Here is a 12,766-nt window from a genome sequence, read left to right on the forward strand (position 1 = left end):
TGTACGGACAAAGACAGAAAAAAAGTTTCAGTTTCATCATATTTTTAAAACTGCACATCTGGATTTTTGTCGTTTGATTCATGAATCTCACTCCCAATCATTGTGGAAACAATCTCACATTTTCAGGCCTCTCTCCCAAACTTTGCTGTAAATGGATGTAGAAACATCTTGGTGTTTACGTTATGGACTGTTCGTCACTTATAAGGGGAGGAGAGGTGCTGCTAAATAGGTCAGGCATTTAAAAAAAAATGTAAGCACTGAGGATGGACTTGTGTGGTTAATTTTGGCTTAAGCAAGGGACATGCAACTTGAAAGTGTAATTTATATATATTTTAAATAGTTTAATTTGCACCCCAGCCACCTCCCTCCTCTGATAAATACGGAGTACGATGTACTGCCGTGGACGCGGCCTCAGCTAACCATTAACAGGGAGTTGATGGCTCAAATGTATTAAAAAAATGCTGAAATTCTTCATGCATAAAGAATTTTAAATTCAATTTATAAATGTGCATTTTATTGATATTTAACACTCTGCAGCCTGCAAAAACAATAACATAGTTCCTGAAACTGACAAACTGCCTTCAAACAACATATATATCACCATATATCACCCACAGCTGTCTTAACCAAAGCTGTGTGTTTGTCTTTATAAACACCAGTTTATGTGTGGGAAAAGACTTACATGTTTTATGTGCATCCTTTATAAATCTGGCCTCTGGTGATGTCCCTTCAGTGTAATAACAAGTGAACCAGTGATAAAATTTGTTTGCACTCATTAATTGGGTCATTTTATTAATAATTAAACACTATTCAGTGCTAATATCTCTTGTCACGTAAATCAGAGTGGAATTACTGTGAGCCTTTTTCCCCGAAAGCCCATACAGTGTTTAAATTCAAACACACTGACTGACAAGTGACTTGGCTCCCGAAGAGGTTATGTTTTACTTTTCCAAGGCAGAAGTGAACTAGAAAAACCTTGTTCATGTTTTTGTCGTAGCGCTCTCTGATTCACTCTCTGCATTTCATCTTGAGGTTATGAATTGACATGATGGGATACCATTCACCTCCCCACCAACTCTAAAAAGATGAAGCTGCTGCAAAACAAGGAGGATAAAATAAAATATCCTGGAGATAGTGTCAAAAATGATAATCCATATGAAAAAGAGAGCGCTCTGAGGACAGTGAAATGTGATCAGAAATTTAAGTTAACCAACATGTGTGTATGTGGTTTTAGGGGAAAATAGCAATACACTGAACACTCCCTGAAGGCAAAGAGACACATAGTCCCATTTCAAGGCAGAATATGTCAGTCTGATCAAAATCACCAGGACTTCAAAGGCAGTGTGTAAAAATGGTGATTAATTCAGAACATGTGACATAGCTCCTTAGAAAGTGTTGCATCATATTGCCTCTTTTTTTGCTTTACATGTAAACTTTAAATCTGTAAATCCTGAATTTGTGCTGTAGATCATGACATTGCTCTTTGCTACTTTAAAAGTGTTTCACTTGTTTGTTTGTTTTTCCATGATGACAAATTCTAACTTCTGTTTCTGTATGTTGGTGCGTGACCACGTACAGTAACACCCTGTACGTAACCTAAAGCATTATTCTGTGAGCTTGGAGGGCACTTTGAAATTTGGGGATGCTACAACATATTTTGGGTCTATCTACCAATATTCACAATTAGAGAGTTATTTATGGTGATAATTGCTTTAGCTTGCACCATGGCTGGGCAATATGCCCTAAAAATTAAACCTCTGGTGGGTTTTTTGGTGGGTTTTTTTCAGACTCAATTTACGATTTTTTTTTCCCTCTTAAAAAACAAACTACAATTGACAAACTCAAAACAAGTGTTGCATTGATTTTAGGAATAAAAAATAGCAAAAGCAAACTGAAAAATGTAGACGGTTTCAAGTCAGTAATGCATTTTGGACAGTTTTACATTTGAAACAGTAGAGTATTGAAAATGACCAATTCTGAAATCATGCAACCGTCATTCAACGAAAGTTTGATGTTCACAAATAATGTTACTGGACCATAAGTCTGCTGTAGTGAAGTCAAACAACATCCCCTCCAGCTCTCTGGGGATCTTTTCACGTGTACCGATGTAAAGACGAGGCAGGACAACATGCTTGCTATGTGCTTGCTAGCATGTACTCGAGGTCAGTAGTTTTCGGCATGTGGATTGACCGAGGCTTTCCGCTGTATATTTGGGCACCATTTCTGTAGTGACATGCAGCTCGACTGCATCAGTAACAGCTACAATTGAAAAATGACTCCACTAATATCGGCTGCTTTTTATTGGGTGTTTGTGGGCTGATGTGGTCTTGTGCGTCTCGGAGTGAGACTTTTTTCTCCCACTTGGCTGCATGCTTCTGTTTGAGATGTTAAAATAGGTTGGTCGAAGCACTCTTCATTGTCATTATCGCTCGCTGTCATGTTGTCGTGTGTGTGTATCTCTGGGAGGGAAGCGAGGTCGCAGCTCATTATGAACTACAGAAGCCTAAAGAGAGCAGCGGAGGACGTGAAAGACAAAAAAATTTGATTTTAAGTTTTAAAATTCGTCCTAAGCTGAAAATTCGCATTCATCGATAAAATCTATTTGTAGCCCAGTCCTAGCCTGCACTGCTTTTTAAGATTGTTTATTTTTTTTGCATTTTTGTCTCTATTTGAGAGTAAGTGATGTAGTGAAGAATGCTAGGAGACATCCTCAGTGGAGCTAAGGACGCTGTGGTCTGTGTCTTTCACCCCTGTTAATGTCTCAGATAGCAAATATCTCCTGTGAGGACAGACTCCTCAAATCTAAACTGGCTGTCTGAGATTCAGAGTGCAGTCTGCCGAGCGCTCAGTTCACTGCCGCCTGCATTATCATTAATTAGACCCCATATGATTAGCATGAATTACTAAGCCCATAATGTTGGGACCTTTTGTGTTAACAATGTTGGACACCCAGCAACTGAAATAGACTGCTGAAATAGACAGAAATGCATGCTGGGTAACAGCATGAGGCAGAGGTCTTCCACTCGGCCAGAACAGAGGGAGGATCTTCTATCTGTCATTTTCTCATTATAAAGCGGCTCATGTGGAATCAGAGCTGAACAGCACAGACTGAAAGCTCCTGCTGTTTTTTAAATATGTACGGTGAGACCTTCCTGCAGCTGGCAGGACTGATGCAACATGCAGGTTTACTACACACTACATGTATTTATGCATGAGCCAAGACATGATACGTTAGTAACACACAAACACACACACACACACACATGCACGCGCGCGCACACACACACACACACACACACACAGGCTGCCGGTAGCACTAGTGATCACATGAACATGAGGAATAAAGCTTTATTTATACTTGGGCGTGCAACACTTTTGAAGAGTTCTTAACAGGAATGACGTATTTTTAAAAAAAAAGTGTTATGTGACACTTGTCACGTGGAGATTGTGTTATGTTGTGGACATTGTCATCATTTGTCGCCGAACACGATTAGAGGTATTGATATTGTCGTCACAGAGACAGTAGTTTTAATCCACAGATACTGACCTGCGTAGCATCTCTGTCCACAGAAGCCGCCGTTTGTCAGCAGCAGCTCCAAAATAGTTTTTATTACAGCGCAATGGGAAGAAATCCATATGTTTGTATTTACTGAGGTTTAAATGAGCATTTATTGATATGTTTTACTTAAGGTGGATACTCTGCAGTGGGGTTTTTTATTGATATGTTTTTTGGTACCTGTTGATTTATACTTTATTTGTAACTTTGCAGCTTTGGCAGCAAAAGCAAACAAATCTGTCCAAGCAATATGAAATTCTCTACTTTCCCCTGGCACTTTTGCTTTTTGGGATTTGGAGTTCATTGGTAGCCAAGCTAGGAGACTCAAGACTTGCCACCGCTGTCAGGGCTCAGCAAAATTTAGAGGACAAAGCAGCAGATCTGTGACACACAAAATGTTTAGCTGACAAAATGTCAAAACATTTTTTCTTCTGTGTATAGGCTACATATTTTTGTTTATTTATTTATTTATTTATTTTTTACAATAAATCAGATTTTGAAAAAGATGAAAAATAAATACAAATTTTGTTACAAAACAAAATAATGGTCAGCTCTTTCCATATAATATTTTTTTGAAACACACAGTGAGTCAGTGAAGAGAAGGTAAAGAACCAAGTGTGACTCAAGAGCTGCAAGTTGCTCACTGAGGCACTAACCTTTTCAGATTAAGTGTATAAAGTTTATAAACTCACGCTGTGCATAAAGTCAGAGAGTGCAGTATTGTTTAATTCTAGAGAAGTTTATTTAAAATCAGTGACAACTTTTGAAAAATCCAATATAACGGTTATTCATTTCCATGTAACATTTTGTCGAAGCCCCAGGGAGCCACTGGAGAGAGGCTGGAGAGCTGCGTACGGCTCCAGAGCCGCAAGTTGTTTACCCCGGCACTAACCTCTCCAGATTACGCACATAAAGCTAACAAACTCATGCTGTGCAGCCAACTATAGCTCATACCTTCAAAAGTTTATTTAAAATTAGTCATTACTCTTAAAAATAGTGGAGAACCTAAAGTTTCCAAATATTTCATGCTAAATTTTTAATCAAATGTATCTAAATGTACGTAAATAATACACAAGAAATTCACAATATTTCCATTTGATCACACGGTGCAGCCTTAAAACACATGGGGTCATGAGTTTGAATCTTTCACTCAGTGTGAACATCATACAGCTTCAATAAAAAACTCAAACAAGCCGATATCAAAGATAATTTATAGGCAGACACTTGGGAATAAGAGGACTTTTTCAATCATAAAGCTACTTAAGGGGAATCCAAATTTATTCATATAAATGCTAATGCAATGTTTATTAATATGCACCAAATACAAAAGAAAGACTAAACATGTACACTATTTTGGGCGAGTTGGGTTATTCAGGTTCAGTAGTGCATCAGACCAAACGTAACAAGGCTGCAGACGTTCACTCATTATTACTGCATCGTTACTAACGCCATTATAACAATTTCAATTCATTTCACTCCAAACTTGTGTCTAAATGTTTGTGTGTAGAGCGGGGCGTAATCTGTGATGTTAATACATTTCACTTTGATTTTCTGCTAACATGTTTTCTGACTGCATATAGAAACACTTTTGTTTCTCTCAGTCACCCTTTTTGGTGCCAAGACTCATCGCTGTGAGAGGAATCAGTCTAATGTAATTACATGGCACTGTAATTTGATCATTTACATTAATGCAGGCTTGTTAATCAGTTTATGTTTATTTAGATTTCAAGATTCATTTACCTGATTTAACCCGCTGAATGTAATACGACAGCTGTACTAATCAGAGTATTGCCTTCATCTGGTTGTGATGAAATTATTGGTGTTTATGTAAATCAACTGATTGAATCTACAAAATGTTCCCATCAGATTTGTCCCGTCAAAGCTGAGCCCAATTTTCTGCCTCTAGTTCACAAACACACAGGATGAACTCTGTCTGTCCTGAACTTCACATCTGCTGCGTGTTTGGTGGATCTGATCACACGCTGACAACAAGCCCGTCCGCGTTACCAAGACAGCGCATTTGTAGCCAGAGCATGTGAGCAGCAGCGTGTGCGTTTTCGGCATGACTGACATCCGTGTGAATCAAATCCCCACAGCACTACGCTAACCCCGTGAACATTACTCATTCACGTTTACAACCACAGCTTTTTGGCAGCTCCTGTGGGACTTGACCCTGCCGCCTTCAGAGTAAAGGCTGGCTGACAGAAGAGGGAGGTTTTCGTCTCATCCTCTGCTCTGATTCTGTCACATATATCCAATATGAAATATAATAACCTTTAAATTATTGCACTGATTCTAAGCAGACACCCTCAGGTATGATCAGGGACGGGGATACAAACCTGGCCCTGCTTCTATCTGCTTTTTTCAAAACCTAAAAATCAATAATGTTTCAGCTTATTGATGCTATTTATCGAGTCCCATGAGCCCTGTAACGTCACATTGCATCTCGAAACGAGTCACCAGCACAAAAAATGTAACTGCACAAATAATGTTTAAGGTTATTAAGAAACTACTTCTAGAAAATATTCAAAAATTGTTCAGTGTTCGGGAGGGGAAAATTTAATTTTAAATCGCATGGTTCAAGGACCACCCGAAAAAGTTTTTGTTTATCAATCTATGGAGTTAAACCACGGAACAGTTTATGTGTTAAACTGCTAAAACAGCGTCCAGACATAAACCAGTTTAAAAATCTGTATAAAAACACGTTTCCACGAGGTACAGGGATGAAGAGGGGCTTTGACATCACTGGGTGTTTACAGGAGATGCAGTTTTGCTTATTCTTTGCCTGCTTTATATTTCTCTTTTTCTGTAAACAATGTTGAAAAATTGTAGAAATGAAATGTGTGTGGGTGTATGTATATATTTAATTACTCATTGTATAGGTTTAAATTGATAAGGAAGCTAGTTAATTAAAATGTAATGCCTTTTGGGGAAGGGGTGGGATTGAGTAAGTTTCTACTTCTCCATCCTTTTCGAATATGTGAAGCGAGTCATTTTGTTTTGAGACATTTCTTTTGCTTTATGTTTATCATTGTTTGTAATTATTACGTACTGTCGAACAGTGAAAACATGGATACATTTTGGGCGCCATACGTTTTGTATATCCTGTACCCTTTACTTTTTACCTTATTTTTTATTTTGTTTTCTTTCCTTTTACTTCATTTTTGTTTTTTGCGTCTTTCTTTTACAAATTTATGTTTGGGTCAAGGCCCGGCAATGTGGAGCATGCACAGAACCGCTAGGGCAGTTCAGGTCTGGTTGAGGCGTATATGAAAGAGTAAACCGACCATCAGTCACTTTATGTTGGTCCGTTAGTTCGACTTAATGCAGTATCAGTTCAGGACCAACATGTTTACACGTGTTTTAAAAGTGAAATTTTAGTTGGACTAACACAATAATTCAACATTTTCTAACATCATGTAAGCATACTGAATTAGTTTCCCTTTAAGAACATTGTAAACAAATAAAATTATATTGCTACGCACACTGACATAGGTTGTTTGTCAGGTGTACTGTATGCCTCACACTGCAGGCTTGGTAAATATAAATTTGTTTTTGGTGTTTTTACTCTCCTTGCTCATCGGTTTAGCCATTTGATTGTCCTCACCCTTACCTGGGTGTCTTTTACCCCTCCTAATCCAATTTTAACACCTCTTAGAAAATAAATATCACCCCTGCCACTCCTCTGTGCCTCACTGTCAACCTTGTAGAGGTGGTAAAAAGCAGTCTGTGCCTGGGCTTGGTACTCTACCCTCTCCTGCCTGTAATTGCTTCATTAGAGCCTCTGCAGCGTCTCTGCCCGGTAGCTGGGGAGATTTAATAAGAGCTGTGAGGATGCTCTCAGACTCTTGCGTCTGGGCTTCTAGGATATTGCCTTGGAATTTCTAATAGCCAGGCTTCGTTCCAGCCAAGACAGAAAGTCAAAGAACATCAAACTAAGTACACTCCTGGATCCCTTCAGTCATAGCACAAGAGGCAAAGGCAGCTCTCCCAAGCCTTTTGTGCTGTGGCTACATCCCCAGCGGCTACTGCCTCTTCTACCGCGGAGACTATAAAACAGAGTGGAGAGTGGATTGAGTTTCCCGCGGTCCATTTTCTGAGAGATGAGTTTCAGTGAGATGATGTAATAGCCTCATAGAAGCGTGGAGTAAACTTAAAGCTTTGCTCCCAAACATGTTCAGCCCACACCCTCCGAGTTATCCATCATTGTGTGCAGTGTGCATCACTTACTTCACAGAGGAAAAAGTCTTTATGGATAGGTTCAGTATTTTACAACTAAGTCACTGAAACAGTTTTTGTTCGCTGTTCATGCTGACCATGAAAGGATCCTAATGCACTTTCAGTGTAAGTCCAGTCCTTGTTCTGTGTAAGAATATATTCAAAGTTCAGTAAGTTAATAGTAGGGTTCAGCAGTATGACTTAGATAAATCAAGTGGGCATCTCCTTATAGCTGTCTTTCTTAGCATAAAATTACCACTTTGTGTTTCACTGTTAAGCCACAGGAGAAGATATCCACAACAGAAAACCCCAGTAATGAGTCCTAAAACCCAGAAATTAATTGGCATTTCAGCCCCTCCAGCTCCCTAATCTGGAAGTCAATGGGTTTTTTGAATCAGTTTTTGGTTAGAGGCCCGAAAAAAAGGTCTGTGGTTAACACACATTTAGGCGTTCATTTGTGAGGATTCCCTTACTGAACAAAACATGTAGGTATCATAAATGTTTGTTTGCCGCAGAGCTTATTTTTTGCAATGATCCAAAATCCGATGGAAAAATCGGAAATGGGCTTTTTGACGAAGGAACCAGGGTTACGTTAGCTTGCGGGTTGGTCTAAAGAAAAACATCGTCCCTGGGGCACTCTGTGACACAAGTACATGTGGGTAATGGGCCTTGTGACCTTTTTTTCGGGTTTCTAATTGGCCAACATCTTCTTCTTTGCATGGTTTTAGTCTTACACTCATATTGCCCCCTTTTGGTTTGGTATGCTCTTAACAGTCCCTCAATTATGCTTTTGCATTTCCATTTGGACATAGATTTTTTAAATTATAGTACTTGTGTAGAAGCAAAGTTTTTTGAGAAATAATGAGGTAAAAATCCTTTTCTCAAAAATACCCATGTCCATGTAGACAAGGACAAGTGGTCTGCATAAAGATGTGGTTATAAAGCTTGAGTGTGAAACTTTTGTCACGTCCTCTGCCCCCCTCTGGCACACCCCCCTCTCTTCAACTTTTTCTCCCCAAATATTTCCTCTGAAAACCTACTTTCATTTTTTCTGGAGCATCTATTCCTGAAGCTTTCCTGCAGGCTTCGTAGGATTTTTCTGCATAGCTTCCATCACACTCTTAGCTTTTTCTGCACTATGGGCTCTAACAGCCTCCTGCCCTCTTGAGTTCAGGCTGGTTGATAAAAAACGTATCCATTGTTAGGTGCTGGCGGAGATAGCTGCTACAGACAACACAACTCAGGTATACTGCGAAACAGAGAGCTTTTCCTGGCAGCAATAAACTTAATCAGCTTTGTGTGAACTCAGACCTTCATTAATATGTAAAAGTCCTGCACTCCAGCTTGAAACTCTCCAATAAGGACTGAAAAAGTTTAGCAAGGTCATGATTTATCCAAGTTATAACGGTACATTGTGCTAACGCCCTTTAGGCCGCCTGCCTATATGTATGAAAAGTCTATTTTTTTGTTTATTCATTGCAAACATGAATACACAAAATATCCAAACACTGCCAGGAAGTCAGTAGTGGCTTGATAGCAGCTGACGACTTGTATTTTGATCAACTGGTACCATTTTAAGTGATGAAATATTTGGTATTCAGATAGAAACATTTGCAAATAAGGAAATCCACCAATTGTCTCTCATTTTACATCATCTGCAGTTTCACTTTCTACAGTTTCACTCTCTTTGCTACTATTTCTCATTTGTCAGCATGTTGGCTCTGCAATAATGAGAATATTCACCCCAAAGAAGTGTAGAAAAAATGACAAGTATCTGAAGTCATGACCTCCCTGCTGGCCTGCAGCTGCCTGTTTTTATGTATAAAATATGTATGAAAGGGTCTGAGTATCCACTGTAGAGGAAAGCCACCCCAGGCTGGAAATAGTTGGAGGTACTGTCTATTAAACTCCTAGATTACAACAGTTAATCACAGTTACTACAGTTTGAAAAATTGGCAGTGTGGGAATTAATTCTAGTGCGAGATTCACTGCGTTTCCCACCGGATAAAATCATGAGCCAAATGCTGAAAATGTGCCTGTTAAATGGGGAAATGATAGCAGGAGCTGTAATATAATACACCATGAAACCTGATGCAGTCGGTATTATAATTATTATACATGGAAGCCAAGGTGTGGATGAAATTGTAGCCTTTTCTTGACCCACATGAGTCATAAAGAAAAATTGTGATTGTAGGGTATATATTCTGTGGTTTTGAGAGTTATTTATTTATCTTTGATTTGTTGCTATTTTAGCTTGACATGAATGAAGAATTCCCACTACAGTAAATCAAAGCTTGAGTGTGAAATCACTGCAGATTATAACACAAGTATGAAGGGTGCTGCCACATAGTATCTACAGTAGGAATTTACTATATATAGCAAACAGCATGGGGGATGGGGAACGCTGATGACCGTGTGCGTGTGTGCGTGCATGCGTGTGTGGTTGTGAAAATGACTCCCAAGATGACCATTTTTTGCCTGAATTTGTGCATGAGCACATCACTATAAAAGACAGAGATGTAGCTCACATTTAATTCCAGTGAGTGTGTGCACGCATATACAGTCGTGCACACACTCACTTACAACAAAAACTGCACGTCTGCTTGCGAGCTGACATCCCTGTACATGTGTGTGTGTGCGTGTGTCATACTCACGTGATGACCAGTGAGGTGGAGAAGAGCAGCGTTCCTAATAGGCCACGCCGGCAGTCCGCGTTCTTCCTCTGCCGTTGGTGCATCTCGCCGCCGCAGTTGTCACAGCAGCGGCACATGCAGAAAAAGAGGCCAACTATCGGCACCAGAACGGCGAACAGCAGCCCGACTGCAGCGCATACTAGGAAGCCGATCTCGTAGTAGATGGCCTGGGGTCAGCGGGAAGAGGAATGAAATGAAGAATGAGGGACAATATATTTAGGAGACATAATGGAGAAAGGACATGGAAATGAGATAAAGAGAGAAAAGGGGGATCAAAGGTGGGAAGAGAAAAAAGGGAGATGAAACAATGAGAGGAGAAAATGGGATGGGGATTGAAAAAAGAATTGGATCAGAGGAGGTGAGCAGATGAGTTGGGGAGTGAGGGAGAGAAGAAAGGATAGATTAATACCAGCGTAAAGGAGAAAAAAGGGAGGACACACACAAGGAGGCAGAGGATAAAATGAGCAACAAATCTAAAAATATCTGGTAGGATCCCACCGCTGGAGAATCTCTCTCTCTACTCTTTGTCCAAAAGGGATTTGTGGATAAACAATAAACACATTGCATAACACTACTCACTTAAGGAGAACGCTTTCTAATTCTTAAATACTACAAGCCAATTAAATAATTGACTCTGTAACTACGAGATTACACAATCTGAGCGCAAAGACTTCTTTTTTGTTTATCTGTGGGACAACAATACTTCTGCCAAACCGCGACACTGGCAGCTGGTTGAGACTTAAGCCCTGTTCACACGGGACTAGTATAACCAGTAATGTGAATTAGAAATACCCCTATGTCTTTGTTTCATGCGGCAAAGTCTGTATTTTACTTGAATTTACGGTTATAATGCACACAGTCATTTGTAACTCAACTATACACAACGCAGGAACACTACACAGCACTACTAGCTGTGCATAATCCGTCATCCGAAAAAAAAAAGTTGCAGACATAAACCTTGCACACTGAGTCTGAAATGTTTTATTGTTCTATTTGTTTTGAAAATTTGCAATAATTTAGTATTTGCACTCTCTCCCTGCATCTTGCATTAGGCTGCACAGAGACTGAGCCGTCCTCATTCTTAGGCGGGTTTCCATTGACCCTCAAATTGCGGAAATTTAAATTGCAAATTTACTCACTCGGCTCACTCGGGCATGATGCAGCAGGCGCTACAAGAGGTGATATTGCATCACATAACTCTTCAAAAGTTGAGCGGATCATCTGATGTTTTGAATCCACAATTCCTCTATGAAATCGTGGACTTTCACCTCCCAGAAATCCTTTATACGTAGCTGTGTAATCTCCACTGAGAGACGTTTCGAGCTACATGCTCCTCATCTGACCTGATGCACGGGGCAAGCAACCTAAGTATGACCCCAAATCACAGAGATGCTGTTTCACACAGGACTAATATTATCATATGACCTCTGTTTGGCAGAATATAGCAGGAAATCTGCAGTCAAATTTTGACTTGACAAATTCCAGACGCGGCAGATTCAGATTAAGATAACAGATGACCCCTGAAATTATTATTGATCACTAGAGGCCCCCAGAAAATGCTAGTCCTGTTGAAGAAGAGCTTTTTTTTCTTAACATAAATTTCCAATAAACTGCAAAATGCTTTTTGACGATGGCAACACACGAAGGATGATGGCGAAATACTCAAAAGAGTCAGAGCCATCCCTGCAGCCCTGTGGGGCAGTTTTTGCTGCCGTAATGAGGGAAAAACAGAATTTCTGATGAAAAACCTGCTTCAATAGGAATAGACTACAAGGCAGTTAGTGCACAGCTGTACTGAAGTACTTTGGACTTGAATTGAGTCATAAAATCCTGATTTTTCTTGAAACAAGGTAACAAATGTGCCCATATGGGGAAATAATTGCACCTGTTTGAGTGCAATTCATTCTTTTTAATAATTTTACTGCGGAAAGTGTCAGTTCAGCGAAATATAATTTTCATCACTCAACCACATACTGTTTACGATCAGTTGGCAGATTTCTGTCACTTGGGTCAAGACTGAATTTTTGTGACTTATTAAGTGTGAAAACCTTCAGCTTTGTGGCTCACATTAAAGAATTACATGGGCCTTTTACAGCCAGTTCATTAGGTACATCCGTGTAAAACTACTGCAGTCTGAAGTAACTTTTATTTCAACAGTTTACGAAATATTAAAACATTTATGAGCGATACAAGTCATAAACTGCAGCCTCCAAACTTACTATAAAGTTGAATCATCACATCTAAAAGACACTTTAACCTAATACAGATCATTATAACCTTAATTAAAAGGGACTGTTGT

The 12,766-nt window shown here is 39.5% G+C and overlaps 1 protein-coding gene and 1 long non-coding RNA gene across 30 annotated transcripts in view; one reads left to right on the forward strand and one right to left on the reverse strand.

The window, feature by feature from the left end:
• The window catches only part of prom1a (prominin 1a), a 105,374-nt gene that overhangs the window by 49,237 nt on the left and 43,371 nt on the right, over positions 1-12,766 (reverse strand). For all 28 annotated transcript variants that reach the window (XR_015777191.1, XR_015777190.1, XR_015777189.1 and 25 more), the window contains one exon: positions 10,429-10,634. Coding sequence is in view for 8 of the 28 variants with exons in the window: in XM_088080799.1 (XP_087936925.1) it covers positions 10,429-10,634 (206 nt within the window). In the remaining 20 variants the exon portion in view is untranslated. The remainder of the gene's footprint in view (positions 1-10,428; positions 10,635-12,766) is intronic.
• LOC121947885 (uncharacterized) overlaps positions 1-12,766 on the forward strand; it is an 84,746-nt gene that overhangs the window by 27,200 nt on the left and 44,780 nt on the right. The gene's annotated exons all lie outside the window — the stretch shown is intronic.

Source organism: Plectropomus leopardus, chromosome 8, assembly GCF_026936395.1.
Source record: "Plectropomus leopardus strain MGB_pleo_1.0 chromosome 8, ASM2693639v1, whole genome shotgun sequence".
Classification (NCBI taxonomy): domain Eukaryota; kingdom Metazoa; phylum Chordata; class Actinopteri; order Perciformes; family Serranidae; genus Plectropomus; species Plectropomus leopardus.